At 39.8% G+C, this 18,775-nt stretch overlaps 1 protein-coding gene across 10 annotated transcripts in view; it reads left to right on the top strand.

The window, feature by feature from the left end:
- The window catches only part of LOC106070382 (zwei Ig domain protein zig-8-like), a 261,583-nt gene that overhangs the window by 187,415 nt on the left and 55,393 nt on the right, over positions 1-18,775 (top strand). For all 10 annotated transcript variants that reach the window (XM_056031109.1, XM_056031088.1, XM_056031096.1 and 7 more), the window contains one exon: positions 171-316. In XM_056031109.1, the coding sequence (XP_055887084.1) occupies positions 171-316 (146 nt within the window). The remainder of the gene's footprint in view (positions 1-170; positions 317-18,775) is intronic.

Below are 18,775 nucleotides of genomic sequence, written 5' to 3'. Positions count from 1 at the left end.
GCTAAGCCCAGTATTTGACAATCAAGTCCACTGTAACGCATATCAATGCACAGTCACGTTCACTATAACTAATATTTCACTATCACGTTTACTGTGAAGCGTGCTTATGCATTAAACAGGTTCACTATAAAATATATTTCACTAATATTTTGTTTTCTAATTCTCCTCAGCTCTGGCAGCCCCTAGTGTCCACGATGATATTCTCGGGGAACACGTTCCCGTTCCAGAGTTCCTCCCGGGAACATCGAATGTAACGGTGCGAGAAGGCGACGCAGCCATGCTACCCTGTTCAGTCAAAAATCTGGGCACGAAACAGGTGAGTAGATCTCTAGACAGGTAGTTGGGGCGGGGGGGGGAGGGAAGGGGGGGGGCAGGCTCAGTAGACACTCATGTAGGTACTATAAATAAACAAGTGTTAAGTCTAGAATGTAGAGATGTTGATCTCTCTCTCTGTGACATATATAGCAACTAATGATAGGCGTGTACTTACAGACAGTCCTACAGATGTTTATGGTGTATCTTACTGACAGACGGAACTACAGGATTTAATAACTCTCTCTCTCTCTCTCTCTCTCTCTCTCTCTCTCTCTCTCTCTCTCTCTCTCTCTCTCTCTCTCATACATATTTCTTCCTCCTCTCCCTAAATTTGTCTTGTGTATGTGTATGTGTGTGTGCGGGTGATTTTTTCCCCTTCTTTCTGTGTCTGTCCCTCCTCACTTCACCCCGCCCGGGGTAGATCTATTTATTATTGTACACGGAGGCTGCCATTTGGTCAAGCTCAAAGTGCGATGATGTCTCCATATTCAAAGAGAACTCAGCACGTATTCGTGTCAAACCTTACTTCTATCAAAACTCAACTGAACACATACATCAGACATGTCTGACATTTCCCAGGCATGGTATAACAAGGACGTACGTCGCCAAACTGCCATCTTACTTTTGGCTTCGAGCTTTTCATGACCAAATGTTAAGGAGAAGGGTGGAGCAAGGGGAGGCTACTTCTCAAAACGTCTTGAAGAAAAACAAAAGTTGGATCAATGTTGAAAACGTGTGCAGCACTTCGTAACTTAAAAAAAAACACTTTAATTTAGTTCTTTAGTAATTTCTAAATGTTTCTACATTCTGCTGCATTGACCATGTAAGTGACAGTTGGCTCGGTCGTCAGTGTTGACATACCTGGCTGTCTAGATCTCTTCAACCGAAACGTATGCTGTGACTCGTCCCTGGCAGCTGTAGGCTTGAGTTTCTATTTATTGTTCTACGATTCATTTAGCCTAAGAAACGAGGGAATGGGGAATGTTTGGAATATGTTGAGAATCGTTTTAGCTTCCATCATGCCACAGATTCACTTTTTAGTTCAAATACAATGTAAATAGTGCAAGCCTAATCACCTTAGAAAACTGGACAATTTAATAGGATATTTAAATTGTGTTAACTATGTAACCATCAGAAAAGATCCCCGATAATTTATCAGAAGATACCAGCCAAACCTTATCACAAATAATTGTATTCAATGTACAGCATAGAAATACAAATAGTAGTTGAAGTGTTTGTATAGTGTAGAATGAAAACATCGCATCTAAAAAGTGTGTTGTATACCAAAATAAGTGTTAGTCCAAGGTCTCTTAATCTCTAAACAACAGGTCTGCTCATCTCAACACAATAGTTTCAATTCAATGCATGTGTAAGTCTCCATGCACTAAGTCCCCGTGCTGGGATTACTTCCTGGTAGCATGGTCCAGGTATATGGCAGTGTTCTTCGGGATTTCCCTGTCTCCGTACATGGCAAGACCCCCTTCATACCCCAGCTCTTCAAGACGATCAGTTCCTCTGAAGATGTGCCTTGAGAGACCTGAAAAATGTACAACTTAAATTGTGTTCTTGTAGATTATCTCCAATGAAATTAAACAATCTTTTGATTGTATTTTACTGTTACCTCTCCCCTGGCTTTTAGAACTTAGTTTTGTTAACTCAAAGTACAGACACTTGGAAATTAGACGTACTTTCTTTAGTCTCTAAAGTCAGATAGGAAGATGGCCCAGTGGAGTGACATCATAATATCAGTCATGTTTCCAAATTTGGTGACCTATTTGTTTCTAAGTACTTGAAATAAATATGATGAACTAGTCATTCCTACCTTTAAATGTCAACCCAAAGCCTGTTCTATTTAAAGCCTACATCTCTTGATTAGAAACTGAAATGTCCCATGGAAGAAATATTTGACCAGAACACAATGAGAACACATAGAACAAAAGTTGAACAAATTAATAGCCTGTTGGTTTTGTTTCGTTTCTCCTTTCTTGAGTTTGTCTTTTGGAGCTGGCCCTAAATAAACAACAACACGGAGAATATAAATGTAAATAAACTATATTACGGAAAATGTTAATGTAAATTAATTGCTTTCTTTCCCTTCAGAGATGTCTTTCTACAGATGTCCCTCTTATGTATCAATATGTTCAATTAACAAACCGTTAGTTTTAAGACATAAACCAAACCTCTTATTATTTTTAGACTTCACATACACTTCTTAATGCGTTAGACCCTTTTGGTTAAAAACGTCTATTTCATTATACGGGACAGTTGTTTCAACAAAAAAAGTTCTATCTAAAAAGATGTACACTCCAGATGTGTCACTCAACACTAAGGAGACATCCAGAACATTTCTTGAATATCTAAAACCAAATTTCTCAAACTATGTGGTCACTGTGTTTACAATTAACAATCAATAGTTCAATCATTCATAAAATGCTACCAAACACATCCAACACAACAGTGTCATGACATGTATCACAATCAGCACATTCGACACGGGCAGCCAACTTTGTCAACATATTGTTTAGAAACTACAACATAACATTATGTTTTTTTATTAGTATATATTATTTCTCAGCATCGGAAAAGAAACAGTAAAAACTTTGTAATAATAAAAAAAATATAACAAATTATTTCGGTTCTTTTATTATTATTATTTTTAATTGTATAAACCTTCTTTTTCATTAGATCTTACCAGCACGTTAAAATGGTGTCAGAAGTCAATCACAGATCTACAAAGCACGTTATCAGGCTCATGAGCTTAGATTAAATGTCATTAAACTGCTATAGTCTGGTCAAAGGGTCGTCCTCTAGGCACTTGACCTGAGCGGTGGATAACCCTGACCACAATTTTCTGTTGTTATCATTAATAGCTCCTGAATGCAGGAAGCGATTGTCCACTCGAATGGAGGAAGAGGTGGACTCTATTGGAAAAATCTCAGTCTGTTGATCAATGATGAGCGCATGATAATTATATCTCCCCCTTCCCCCTCCACCTCAAACAAGTGGAGAGAGAGGGACAAGTTAAATGAGTCACTGGGAATATTTCTCACGTGCTTTTTGTTGGTGAGTACTTCACGTCAGCCTTGAGGCGTTGGTGAGCACTTCACGTGAGCCTCGAGGCGTTCAATAATAAGATGAAATAGCAGACGTGGCGCGAAGATGTGACCAATTGGATCGTACATTATGCACGTTCCGGCCTGTATTGTCTGGATTCAAGAGGTCATTGAGTCATCTAGGATTCATTACTGCGCCAATCAATGGGCTGGTTTACTTTCTAAACACAATATGTCTTTCAGTCGACACTTCTTGTTGGACTACAGAGATCTGTTATTCTCTTTTGCTTCGTTGCGCTCAGCGAAAATATTTTTCATCGTTCGGAAAACAAGCCAAAAAAAATTGTCTAAAAATAAACACCTAGATCTGGGTTTTATTTTATTTTAAATTATGACTTGGTTCACTATGACACTCTTTGGACGGGGGGAGGGAGGAGTGGAGAGAGAAGTGATGAGGGGAGGGGATAGAGGAGTTAATGTAGGAGGGGGAGATCTTATTGGAGGGAAGGGAGGAAGAGAGGTTTAGTGGAGAGGAGGAGAGAAGAGATGAGTTATTGGGGAGAGAGAAGATAGAAGAGATCTTATTGGAGAGAGGAAGGGAGGAGCTAGTGGAGAGGAGAAGCGAGAGGAGTTAATTGAGGGAGCTAGTGGAGAGAAGCGAGAGGAGTTAACTGAGGGAGGGAGGAGAGAGAAGAAATGGAGAGAGGAGTTAGTGGAGGATGGAGGTAAGATAGAAGTTACTGGAGGGAGGTAGGGTATAGAGGAATTAGTTTAGGGAGGATGAGGTTGGGGCAGTTAGTGAAGGGAGAGAGAGAGGAGTGAGTCAAATAAGGAGGGGCGAATGCCATGTTCCTTTTTGTGTGTGTGACTCTATTATTGAGTGTATCCAATTAAACGTTGTTGTTGTTGTTTCGAGGCTATTTCCCTTGGTATCGAACTAGCTAGTCCTTTAGACTTGGTCAAATATCTATCTACGTGTTCACGTCTGTACATTCTTAGTTTCTGCCATTCAATCTCGGCATTGAAATGTCCGGGGCATTGCTTTTCTCAAAGTTGCAGTACTGACAGGTTATTAGTTTTTACAACTATTTATATTCTAAGTTTATTTTTCCAAACTCGAACCTATTGCTATCACAGCCGTCTCCAATCTACGTCAAGATAAATGTCTTGGTTGTTTTTTTTTTCTTACGGCCTTGTGTATTACGTGCCGGCTCGTGGCTTTGGAGTCTGTACAGACTAATTCAGTTTTTTACTTGAATGATTCTGAAAGGAGCTAACTCTCCCTGAACTGACAGTTTACTTTCCCTCCTTTCTTCTGCCTCTTTGTTATACTCTCCTTCTGCCGTCTGGTGGCCGAATAAAGTCAAGGAACACAACTCTTTCTGACTTCCGTGTGTTTCCAGTCATTTCATGAGTTTATTGGAAACAATTTTCGCGGGAAAGTGATCCCTTCGTTTTCAGCCTGACATAACAGCAGACGTAACCTAAGAGAGTTTCTGCTCTATTGAGGATAAGAATGACGTCACGAGTGTGTGTAATTACAAGTACTTCATGTGAACATTTTAGTGTGAGATATGTCATAGTGTATTTATTTCACTATTACATATTGTAAATAATACTAAATAGATCGCTCTCCACCATGCATCCCTATCCAAAACATGCCTGCCAGATTTGGCGCACAAATTATTTTCATTGGCACAGAACGAGCAACAAAACTATCGGCTAATTAAAGAGTCATGAAAAAGACTAGACGGGAAAAGCGTTACAAAAGCTATTATAATTATATTTTTTGTGTTACTTCCCTTGCTTCTTCTATTTAAAAGCTTTGCCAGAATCCAGATTTCTAAGGAGAAAACAGAATGTATTGTAGTAGCCTTTACTGGGGCCACTTTTAAACGCCACGTGCCACGTCTGAAGTGGTACTTTTTTCTGGCTTGTTGCAAGAATATTCCTAAGCATATTTAGGACTTTCCCCCCCACACACACACACACATACACGTCAAGAATATTTCTGACTTAGGTGAGTACATCTTTATCCGAGTTTACAAATAAAGTTAATAGACAATTCATTCAGTTTCCATAACTAATTGTTCATACATAGGCCTCACACCTTGCAACTGACAGTCTGCCACATCTGCCCGCGACACCTCCTCGTGACACGCGGAAGTAACATTAAGTTATTACAAGCTAGTGAAAGACCTTATTCCAAAGACGTCAACTCGGTCCTATCGTCATTGCAGCTGCCTATAAGCTGTTCTAAGAGAAACACATTCCCAGCGTCTCAAGTCGATGGAAACTGCAATCACCAAAGGTGACAGTCAATTGATTCTTCCACATCTTTCTTGCTCCCTGATAAAAACGAACCAATACAAGATCAAGGCAAAGATACGCATATATGTGGGATTGATTGAATACAACTGAGACAGAGCTATCAGACTATGAGTCTTGGGAGACTTTGGTTTTGGATTTATACATCTCATATTTTTTTGGGGGGAGGGGCAGTCTACTTGCTAGACATTTAACAGCTTTCTAAACTGTTCATCCCTTGCTGGACATTATTTAGTTACCCTTTAAAGTTTGGGAGCGCGGTGGCTGAGTGGTAAAGTGCTTGGTTCCCGAAACCAAAAATCCCGGGCTCGAGTCCTGATGAAAACTGGGAATTTTAATTTCGGGATTTTCAGAGCACTACCCAGCACTAATGGGTACCTGACTTAGTTAGGGAAAAGTAAAGTCGTTTGGTCGTTGTGCTGGACATATAATACCCATGGGCCACATAAACGGATGGGCAAGGTCTGCAAGCGGCACTTTACTTTAAAGTTTGAGTCTTGGAAAAAGGAGGGGTAAAGAGAAAGTTGCAAGTTTTGCTCCTAAGTAGATTTTATAAGTCACTTATGACTATATTTTAAAAAAAAAACATTACTCAGTCCTTTTAGGTCTGCATCACTCAGTCCCATTAGTAGTATACTTTTGATTTTATTCGATTTAGTCTTTTAATTAATAGACTTACACATTTATATTATTTTATGATTATGAAAAAAAACGTATTATCTTATTTGATGAACGTCTCTGTGTAGTGTAAGACAATTAATGGTAATGGTTACTCCGTGTATACCTCACGAATGCTCTCTTACATTTTACAAGACTAATATTAACTCTCTCCGCCTGTCTGTCTGCATGGAATCTTGTACACGTTATTTCTCCCGCTCCACATTCTCGGATCAAGTTGAAACTTAGCAGTTATTTATTGTCGATGACAGCACGTGAATCAATAAAACTATTCACCAAAAAATAAAGTTAATAAATTAGTGCTAATTAATTAATTTTGTCTTTTTTAAATAACAAGACTATGAAAACGTTTTTATAAGTACTTGATAGCTCAGTATCAGAAACGTCATAATTCTATCGTCATTTTTGAGATCAAAGTTCGCACACCCTCCATGAAGGAGTGACTTGAATAGAGGTATCGTACAAAAATAAGTACATGATTTGATTCAAAATAATTGATGCCATTTCATTCAATAGAAGCTTTGTTTTTTAAACGTATCTTTTACATGTTACTTGTTGTATTGAACTTTGTATAATATATATATATATATATATATATATATATATATATATGGATGTGCCGTCTTTTTATGATCTTTGGCTCTTGTGTATTGAAAACATCTAGATCCTTATTGGTTTTCTCTATTTACATAATATTAAAAGGAAACAATTTGCTGTTTGTAGTTTTTATCATTAATTGTGTTCTTGAGATCTTCTATCTCTCTGTCACTATTTACATTCGCTTCTCTCTGATATCTGTATAGACATCTTTTATTTTCACATTACCCATTTGTACCCAAGGGGCTTCTCCCCCCCCCCAAACAGACACACACACACACACACACACATATATATACACTCACACTTCCTTTAGGTTTAAAAAAAAACATTTTTAGCAAATTCATTCCAGTGGTAAGTGTGAGATAGTCTATTGGGTTACAAAGAGACATTCAGAATTAAGAAATGAATGTCTTTTCTTACTTAGTATAGAGTCTTGACTAGAAATAGTTGTAGTACTTCCTATATAGTACATGCATGAGTACTCTTACTTCTATCCAATACGTCATAAGAATGGATGGATTATCAAATGCAAAAATCTTAAAGTTTTATAGGTTAGACTTGTTCAGTTCTGTCTCATTCATTGTGTTTTGCAATGTCAAATCCATTTGTTTGCGATCAAAAACTTAGTAAGTAGCAATCTACAATCATTTAATGGTAGTTTTTTCTATGAAAACTATTTGTTTGTCACCCAAAGCAATAAATAATATATATATATATATATATATATATATATATATATATATATATATATATATATATATATATATATATATATATATATATATATATATATATGTATGCAGGACGTTTTGTGACGGTACGCATCGGTACTACGTACCGGCACCTTTTTGAAAAAAAAATTACTTTTCTTATATTTTAACGTATATTATTAATTTTTTGTAGTTAAAAGTTATGCAATCAACTACTGAGTACCGGCACCTAATCACTGAGTACCGGCACCTATTTTTTTTTACAATATATATATATACCAGCCAGATATTACACGTGGCCCGCGGGTATTAATTTGCGTATATTTTGTATTTTCATATGTAAAAGTAAAAAAAACTATCTTTGCAAAGTGTAGTTCTTAAAATTAGATCTAGATCCTTTCGGTCTTGTCTCATAGCTATACGACCTACATACATACGGCTTAAACATCAGTCAAAGCAAGACTAAGATACTTGTCCAAAACACAAACACTGCGCCTCAAGTAAGCATTAAAGGCCAACCACTAGAAATTGTTGATCACTTTTGTTACCTTGGCTCCATCATATCCAACAACACTCAACTGGATAAAGACATAAACAACAGGATAGCCAGGGCAATGGCCACCATGTCACGGTTGCAGAAAAGAGTCTGGGACAACATATTGCTGACTAGCAGTACTAAAGCCCTAGTCTACCGGACCTGTGTGTTGAGCACCTTGCTGTATGGAAGTGAAACATGGTCAACTTACTCATGGCAGGAAAAAAAAGCTGAATGTCTTCCACCACCGATGCCTAAGGCGAATCTTTAAAATAAGGTGGAAAGATAAGATAACCAATGAGGAAGTGCTACAAAGAGCAGGATGCCAGGACATCCGCTCTGTTTATCAGCAGCAGACGCCTTGGCTGGCTTGGCCACGTTCGTAGAATGCCAGTAGGTCGACTTCCACAGGACATCCTGTATGGCGATCTAATAGAAGGCAGGAGAGCCGCTGGTCGCCCACTTTTACGTTATACGGATGTATGCAAACGCGACATGAAGCTCTTCAAAATCGACACTGGAAACTGGGAAGAGGTGGCACTGGACAGATCCACATGGAGAGAGAGCATAAAGGAAGGGTCACAGAATGCAGATGTCATACACAACAGAAGCAGAGAGAATGGTGAAAATGCAACGGCGCCTGGTGATTATACATGCCCAACCTGCGATCGCAGCTGTGTATCAAGGATTGACCTATTTAGTCACACAAGAATTTGCAAAGGGAAAAGATCGTCTCTCGAGACGTAAAATGCCACAGACGACCTACATCCATAAAATAGTAATACTTTCATAGAGTTAAGCAACTTTTTTTGAGGGTCTTTAGTTTGTTTTAGGGCTACTTTACTTACGTTACTGTTCTAGTTAGTGCCCAAGGAACATTTATGCCAAATTTTGTCAAGAATGGTCAAACCTTTTTTATTTCTATTCGGGATATACATATATACTTACGTACGCCTTACTTTATGCTTTATATTATATAAGTCTTTTAAGAATCTAATCTGAAGGCTTTAACTAGGTGCTGTTACTTATATTAATCTCTCTACATTTGTATAGTCATATTCCTTAATATATTACCCTAAATCTGATCCTTTTAATATAGCTTCTTCTTTTTCTCTTTCTATCTTTCTCTCTCTATCTCGTTCTCTCTATCGCTCTCTCTCTCCCTCTCTCTAAGTCACTCTCTCTCTTTCTCTCTCATTTTATTTCTCTCTCTCTCTCTCTATCAGCCGATCACACCATCTAAATCTCACTTTCTCTTAGTCTCTTTTTCTCTAGATCTATATCTCTCTCGCTCTCTCTCTCTCTCTCTCTCTCTCTCTCTCTCTCTCTCTCTCAAGCTCTCTTCCTGTAGATCTATATTATATTTCTCTATCTCTCTGTCTGTCTCGCCTTCTCCTATCCTAGTGCAGGCCTACTATGGCGTTAATAAACTAAATAAAACGTATTTCCGAGCCCTCCCTGCCCCACTGTTTTGTAACGCTAGCACACTAACACCCACAGCCCAAGTTTTCTTAGCACCCCCCCCTCCCACCGCAGCCTTAACCCCTGTGCCTCTAGATGTACGTAGATTCTGGATCAATATATCACGATCTACCTCCCTGGGTTAGAACCTGCTGAGCGATACACACACTCCCACACACACAAACACACTCAGAGCACTGGTCATCGCTTCCTCTTCCATTTTACTTTCGTTCGTTAACTTTCCTCTGTCCAGGTGTTGGCTTCAGCCTTAACGAGACCGGCAATGAAGATTAATTATCTGTTAACAGGCCAAGAGGAAATATCTGACAGTAAAGCAATAAAATTGTTCTTATTTCTCGCGCGAATGGTGCAGAAGATGTAGTCAACACTTTACTTGTTACCTCCCCTTTCCGGCCAAGAAAATTTTCTAGAGCGGAAGTCTGTTTCGGTCAAACTGAATGGCAGCTAATTTTAAACTTACATCTTTATGACAGAATTATGGGAGAAATGGCTACTTCACATTTTACATCAGATCCTGTGTCTGTTGATGTTGTCACATGACAAGATTATTAGCAGATTTTTGTTTTTAGAATCCCACGTTTACAGCTTCTTCTAAGTCAATGTGCAATGAGTGCCTGAAAAAAACAAATTGAAATCTAGATATAGTCTAATTGTGGATTCTGTGGTGGCCCACCGCAATCGGTATCGGCCTCTTGCTGTTCCCATAAGAAAGAGAATTGAGGGGGGAGGAGCCACAGAATGTATGTATTTTTATTTTTGTTTTGAAGCACTTTGCTTGTATAGATGAATATTAAAAAAGAGGGTGATGTTTATTCAAAAAAAAAACTGAAGCAATTTCACTCAATATAAGCTGTTATTTTAAATGATAGAACTATACAAGAAAAACTTTCAAAACTTTATTTTTTAACGCATTATCTCCATTATACAACTTCAAATATCTCATAAAATATAAAAAAAATATATTTTTGGTTCAAACCGGGTACCGAATTTTGACACCATCAGATACATTTAATTATGTATTTACCCATTTAGCCAGCGGGAATTCTTACTTTTGAGATTATTTATTGATATTATCATTATATGGAAATCTAGATCTTATACCAGACCTAGACTTCTGATTTAGAACTCCTAAGATCTAGTCTAGATATCTCAATCTCTTTCTAGATCTAGGATCTAGATGTAATCTATATTAGATTTACGTAAAAAAAGAGTATTAGTAAAAATGAGATATTCTGTCACTAGAATTGAAGTAACTGTAAATTTACTTTGTCTCTGTTATCGTAGAATCTTAGAACATTATACGGTTGACTAAGCAATGTTTTTTTTTCTAAGTCTAGTCTAGCCTAATGTACATTTCTTTTACTTTAAAAAATTATAACAGTCAAACTAGAGTGTTCCTCGTGTGGCCAACGAGCTAGTAATTCTTTTCTCGGCAATAAACTGTTAAATTCTTAGAAAAATCGTTAGAGCCGGTTTTTTTTTTAGATCAGCTGTCCGCCCACCCAACTAGGTTCCTCCATGAAGAAGTGACATGAATAGAGATATTGTAAAAATGAGAAATACTAACAGACAGAAAACAAGGAGACGCTGATACACTCACACACAGAGTCAATCAAAAATAAAATAATAAAACGAACGAGAAAGACAAGCTTTGGAAACATTTTTAGCTATCACTAGAAATTCTATTATATATAATGTAATACTTTCTTCTTACTAATTTGAAAAGATCAAACTTAAAATACATCTTCAAATATTCAAAAAATACTTGTGTTAATCCGGTAACTCTGAGTCCTTCTGGTACCAATGATGGACGGTTCATTTCAAGCCAACAGACTTGGTCCTGCCAAATTCTGAATAAGATTTCCTCTTCGCGTCGATTGGCAGTCGGATGTTGGAAAGACTTAACCTTCTCGGCTTAATGTTCTTTAAACCGAATAGGTGTTATTAGAGTTTATTGCTTGGCAAAGCTGTTCTTCTTTTCAAGATTCATCTCCACAAGTCAACATAGTACATAAACACACACACATGCGCCCACGAACATGTAATGAAATAGAAGCCACCTTCGGATACTTCGAAGGTCATTTGCTGATGCTTTCCAGAAGTTTCTTGTCGTCTGCAACTAATGTCAGTTTTGTTTGTAAGCTGATTATCTCTCCTGTCAGACTGGACTGCCTTCGTGTTGATCACATTCAAATAGCGACAAAGTATTGTCTGCTTGTATCAGCCTGCGCCTTAAGTGAGGCAGACGTGATGGCCCGACATGTTTTTACTCGGGGACGCTGACAAGAACTGAACATTTCTCAGACTGCTCCTGCCAATAGATATTGCGTTCTGTGGAAAAATACAACACTGACAAACCAAATTACTCAATCAAAGATAAGATTAACGCGTTCAAAATAGAGCCACTTTCAAGGTTTGGTGAAACCAGACAGCTATTACAATGTTTAGTTCGCAGGCAATAGACTGCCGTGTTATCGATAATGTCTCTTCCAATTACAAACATAAGTGATTTCAATGATACAATTTATTTTAGGGGGGGGGGGGGAAATGTTCAGACTAGAATTTTATTACATGACTTGAAAATGTCATAAAATTTCAATTGTTTAAATTGAAACTTGTTATTTTCCACACTCAGCAGTTGGCATTTGTAAAAAATAAACGTAGGTATACTCTAGTTTCTTGTTGAAATAATCTAACGTGTTCATGCAGTTATTGGTGTTTGAAATAGTTTAGTATTGAAACAAAAATGTATCTATCTTTCTGACAGCTAATTTTGTAAGGATGAAGAGCCTATTTCTTTAAATATAGAGTGAAATGTTTTAAACAATCGTCTTTAATGCCCGAAGCTAAACAGCGTTTGATAAAAAAAATATGTTTACAGGCATTATGCAATAGAGTGCTCAATGCAGTACAGTCACCTGCAGAATAGAGTGCTCAATGCAGTACAGTCACCTGCAGAATAAAGTGCTCAATGCAGTACAGTCACCTGCAGAATAGAGTGCTCAATGCAGTACAGTCACCTGCAGAATAGAGTGCTCAATGCAGTACAGTCACCTGCAGAATAGAGTGCTCAATGCTGTACAGTCACCTGCAGAATAGAGTGCTCAATGCAGTACAATCACCTACAGAATAGAGTGCTCAATGCAGTACAATCACCTACAGAATAGAGTGCTCAATGCAGTACAGTCACCTGCAGAATAGAGTGCTCAATGTAGTACAGTCACCTGCAGAATAGAGTGCTCAATGCAGTACAGTCACCTGCAGAATAGAGTGCTCAATGCAGTACAATCACCTACAGAATAGAGTGCTCAATGCAGTACAGTCACCTGCAGAATAGAGTGCTCAATGCAGTACAGTTACCTGCAGAAAAGAGTGCTCAATGCAGTACAATCACCTACAGAATAGAGTGCTCAATGCAGTACAGTCACCTGCAGAATAGAGTGCTCAATGCAGTACAGTCACCTGCAGAATAGAGTGCTCAATGCAGTACAATCACCTACAGAATAAAGTGCTCAATGCAGTACAGTCACCTGCAGAATAGAGTGCTCAATGCAGTACAGTCACCTGCAGAATAGAGTGCTCAATGCAGTACAGTCACCTGCAGAATAGAGTGCTCAATGCAGTACAATCACCTGCAGAATAGAGTGCTCAATGCAGTACAATCACCTGCAGAATAGAGTGCTCAATGCAGTACAGTCACCTACAGAATAGAGTGCTCAATGCAGTACAATCACCTGCAGAATAGAGTGCTCAATGCAGTACAGTCACCTACAGAATAGAGTGCTCAATGCAGTACAGTCACCTGCAGAATAGAGTGCTCAATGCAGTACAATCACCTACAGAATAGAATGCTCAATGCAGTACAGTCACCTACAGAATAGAGTGCTCAATGCAGTACAATCACCTGCAGAATAGAGTGCTCAATGCAGTACAGTCACCTACAGAATAGAGTGCTCAATGCAGTACAATCACCTGCAGAATAGAGTGCTCAATGCAGTACAGTCACCTGCAGAATAGAGTGCTCAATGCAGTACAGTCACCTGCAGAATAGAGTGCTCAATGCAGTACAGTCACCTGCAGAATAGAGTGCTCAATGCAGTACAGTCACCTGCAGAATAGAGTGCTCAATGCAGTACAGTCACCTGCAGAATAGAGTGCTCAATGCAGTACAGTCACCTGCAGAATAGAGTGCTCAATGCAGTACAGTCACCTGCAGAATAGAGTGCTCAATGCAGTACAGTCACCTGCAGAGAGTTCAGAAATATTTTTTACGTTGTGCTTTTTTGTTTTGTTTTTAACTCTCTACAGTTCTACCGTATACCAAGAGAATGTTTTCCCAATCGATCTTCACTGACTTAACAAGCTGTCATGAAGCATGATCTTGTTTGACCTAATTTGTATCAAAAGGGAAAAAAATGGGGATCTGATATTTGATTTTCTGGCATTAACCTTTTAGCTTGCATTTTAATTTGTTTTGTTTTTCTGTGGAGTGTTGTATCCAGGGAAAAACATGGAGGGGGTAATAGGAACATTTTTTAAAGAGTTTTTGTTGTAGTTGTACTGGCGTCTAGTAGAACGTATTGTACTGGTATAGTTTTCTGGAGTAAAAACGTAGCGCCCGTAAAATTTCGTCACGTCCTTGACCTCCTTGATGGTAGAGAGACAGAGAGAGAGAGAGAGAGAGAAAGAGAGAGAGAGAGAGAGAGAGAACTCTACTTGGCACATGTTATTGAGCAGTCTTAAGAGATCGATGCTGTGATACCTTGACAGGCGTGAGGCATTTAAAAAAAAAAAAACAATTGCTTAAAATACAATGTCAGGGTAGTTATTTCAAATTCTATGTATCAATTAGTGCACGTGAATGTACTTCTGCTCGAATCCTGCCGCGTGTTGACTAATGTGAAACTTGATGTTGAAGAAACTAAAAAAGATAAGCATGGTACCTCTACCAGCATTTCTAATAGCATATTTAGACTATATTGTCACTGTCAATGTTCATTCTTTGGAGAAATCATGTCCTGACAATGTTCATTCTTTGGAGAAATCATGTCCTGACAATGTTCATTCTTTGGAGAAATCATGTCCTGACAATGTTCATTCTTTGGAGAAATCATGTCCTGACAATGTTCATTCTTTGGAGAAATCATGTCCTGACAATGTTCATTCTTTGAAGAAATCATGTCCTGACAATGTTCATTCTTTGGAGAAATCATGTCCTGACAATGTTCATTCTTTGGAGAAATCATGTCCTGACAATGTTCATTCTTTGGAGAAATCATGTCCTGACAATGTTCATTCTTTGAAGAAATCATGTCCTGACAATGTTCGTTATTTGGAGAAATCATGTCTTGTCATGTTCGTTCTTTGAAGAAATCATGTTTTGCCATGTTCGTTCTTTGGAGAAATCATGTCTTGTCATGTTCGTTCTTTGAAGAAATCATGTCTTGTCATGTTCGTTCTTTGAAGAAATCATGTCCTGACAATGTTCATTCTTTGGAGAAATCATGTCTTATCGTGTTCGTTCTTTGAAGAAATCATGTCTTGTCATGTTCGTTCTTTGAAGAAATCCTGTCTTGTCGTGTTCGTTCTTTGGAGAAATCATGTTTTGTCATGTTCGTTCTTTGGAGAAATCATGTTTTGTCATGTTCGTTCTTTGGAGAAATCATGTCTTGTCATGTTCGTTCTTTGAAGAAATCATGTCCTGACAATGTTCATTCTTTGGAGAAATTATGTCTTATCGTGTTCGTTCTTTGGAGAAATCATGTTTTGTCATGTTCGTTCTTTGGAGAAATCATTTCCTGACAATGTTCGTTCTTTGGAGAAATCTTGTCCTGACAATGTTCGTTCTTTGGAGAATTCATGTCTTGTCATGTTCGTTCTTTGAAGAAATCATGTCCTGACAATGTTCGTTCTATGGAGAAATCATGTCTCGTCATGTTCGTTCTTTAAAAAAAATCATGTCTTGTCATGTTCGTTCTTTGAAGAAATCATGTGCTGACAATGTTCATTCTTTGGAGAAATCATGTCTTGTCGTGTTCGTTCTTTGGAGAAATTATGTTTTGTCATGTTCGTTCATTGGAGAAATCATGTCCTGACAATGTTCGTTCTTTGGAGAAATCATGTCCTGACAATGTTCGTTTTGTTGGAGAAATCATGTCCTGACAATGTTCAATCTTTGGAGAAATCATGTCTTGTCGTGTTCGTTCTTTGAAGAAATCATGTTTTGTCATGTTCGTTCTTTCAAGAAATCATGTCCTAACAATGTTCGTTCTTTGGAGAAATCATGTCATGACAATGTTCGTTCGTCCCGAGACATGACGTTAAACTGCGCTCCTCTTTCCTTAGCACTTTTGGAGCTCAAAAGTGCCCTACTTCTTTTCTATCATTGTGTCTGCCTCCTCTTTTCCGAAGTCTGCCTTCATTGATCATCACACTTTCTCCTTAACTTTAAATTCTCACTACGTCCTAGACCAGTCCGTTTGCCGTGGACTGCGACGGGTAAGGGGGGATAAAGAGATCCTGGTGTTTGAGTGGTGGCTATCTGAGGATAAACCACAACAACACAATACTTTGGCTCCAAGTTCCCCTAGACCTGAGACCCAGATGGCCCGCTCTGGGTCAACCGGCTGGTCATGCCGAGCTACCAGCATAGGTCGTCGACCTATGCTGGAGGGCGGTGGCTGGAGGGTCAATCAGGGAGCTGCTGTATCGGACACATGTCCGATGTAGCAGCTGACTGAGTATAGCACCTGTGTAGCCCTGGCGGGCTCATTCTGGACATCAGAATGGCCCGTCCCCTTGTTGGACTCGATGGCAGGTGGGGAGCACAGGTGCCGAATTAACCAAAATATATATGGACAAAAAAACACACACAAAACTACTTGCCACAGACCTATGTCTGGGCAAGAAACGTCGAATTGACGATAAAAAAGAGGAGGTCCCAAAAAGCTGTGCCACCTGGCCATCATTTCTGGTGGTTAGATGCACAGAGGAGGGAAAAAGCCTGACAAAGTTGAGCCCTTTTATTATCTATAAGGGACTCAAGTCAGTAGTGGGAGAGCCCAAGAGTGTGTCTAAGCTACACAAAACAATGGAACTCCTTGTAGAAGTAGACAGCAAGACACACTCTGATGGGCTTTTAAGATGCAGAAGACTCTGTGATCTCCAAGTGGAAGTCATGCCACACAAGAGTCTGAACACCAGCAGAGGTGTAATCAGCTCTAGGGACCTACTGGAATGTTCCGAGAAGGAAATAGTGGAGGGCATTGAAGGAGTCACCCATGCCCGGCGCATTACCAGGCGCAGGGAGGGTGAGGAGGTCAAAACCACCACTATTATCCTCACATTCGGAACTAGGACACCGCCAGAGTATGTGAAGGCAGGATACCTACGAGTTCCAGTGAGGCCCTACATACCTAACCCCATGAGGTGCTTCAAGTGCCAGGGTTATGGACACGGCGCGGCAGTCTGCAAGAGGAACACTGTGTGTGCCAGATGTGCTGGAGAGGGTCATGAGGACAAGGGCTGCACAGCCCAGTTCAAATGCCCAAACTGTCAAGCTGGCCACTCAGCCTACTCCAAGGACTGCCCTGTGTGGAAACAGGAGGTTGCCGTGCAGGAGTAAAAGGCAAGAAACGGATGTACCTTTAGCCAGGCGAAATCGGCTGTACTGGCCCTACCCAAGGGCCTATTCGGCTTGACAAAGACCTACGCCCAGGCTGTTGCTAAGAAAGGAAGATCCATAGCCACACAGACGGACACATTGACCCCACCACCCCCTCCTCCTCCCCCAACTCAGAAGAAAACACCGCCAAAGAACACACCTCTGAAGAAACAAGAAAGCCCTGTTGTCATGCTAAAGAACAGGTTCTCTGTGCTCGCTGATGAGAGCATGGAGACTGAGCAGCATGTCAAAACCAATACTCCGGGAGAACCCGGAGACATCATGTCTGACACAGGTTCTCCTCAGAGAACCCAGCCAGACACCCCAACCTCTACCGAGTTAGAGGTTGACCAACTCCCTAAGGGGAGAAATCAAAGCGGAGAGGATGCCCGAGGTGAGAGAGGAGGAAATAACCTCCGCTCTAACCAGAGGGATCTCCCCTCTCCAGAGAGAAAGACTTCCCCCAAAAGGGGGTTGTCCTCCTCTCCATCCAAACCCAAGAATAAAAATACCAAGGTCACTGGAATAAAGGGAAACCCCTCCGGGGGCCTCCCAAGGCCAAATAGCTCCAAGTAGGTCATCTAGAATAAGCCATGGATTCCAGAATTGTACAGTGGAATTGTAGAGGCCTCAAGGCCAATTACGAGGAAATGCAGCTACTGATGGACTCTGAGACTCCTGTAGCTGTCTGCTTACAGGAAACATTTCTGAAAGATTGCATCAGCTTCCGAAGCTACCGTGCTTACACCAAGAATGTTGAGGATGCAGAGAGAGCATCAGGTGGAGTCTGTATCCTTGTGAAGGATAGCATCCCCCATGAGAGGGTAGAACTACAGACCACACTACAGGCCGTAGCAGCTAGGATAACCCTTTACAAGGTTATCACTTGCGGCAGCCTGTATCTACCACCAGGCGCTCCATTAAACCGAACAGACATGGAGGACCTATTGAAACAACTCCCCCGGCCTTATTTAATCCTTGGGGATTTCAATGCCCATAACACCATGTGGGGATCCAACAATACCGACACAAGAGGTCGTATGCTGGAGGATATCTTCCTCCAACATGATTTATGCATACTTAATGATGCATCACCGACCTACTTGCACCCAGGAACTGGATCATTCACATGCATTGACCTCACCGTATGCGTCCCCGGACTTCTGGACGATTTTAAATGGTCAGTTAGCAATGATCTACGGGGAAGTGATCACTTCCCAATCATCATTACTAACAATCTCCCTTCATTGGGACGACCTCAGCTGTGGAAACTGAATAAGGCCGATTGGGAACAATTCCAAAAAAGATGCTCTGAGGATATCACAGAAAATATCCTCCATGAACAGAACCCAGCTGATACCTTTGCTAGCAAGCTACTAAGTATAGCCAGGAAAGTTGTACCCCTAACCTC

The sequence above is a fragment of the Biomphalaria glabrata genome, chromosome 1 (genome assembly GCF_947242115.1).
Source record: "Biomphalaria glabrata chromosome 1, xgBioGlab47.1, whole genome shotgun sequence".
Classification (NCBI taxonomy): Eukaryota; Metazoa; Mollusca; class Gastropoda; family Planorbidae; genus Biomphalaria; species Biomphalaria glabrata.
This window is presented reverse-complemented; position numbering and strand designations above follow the sequence as displayed.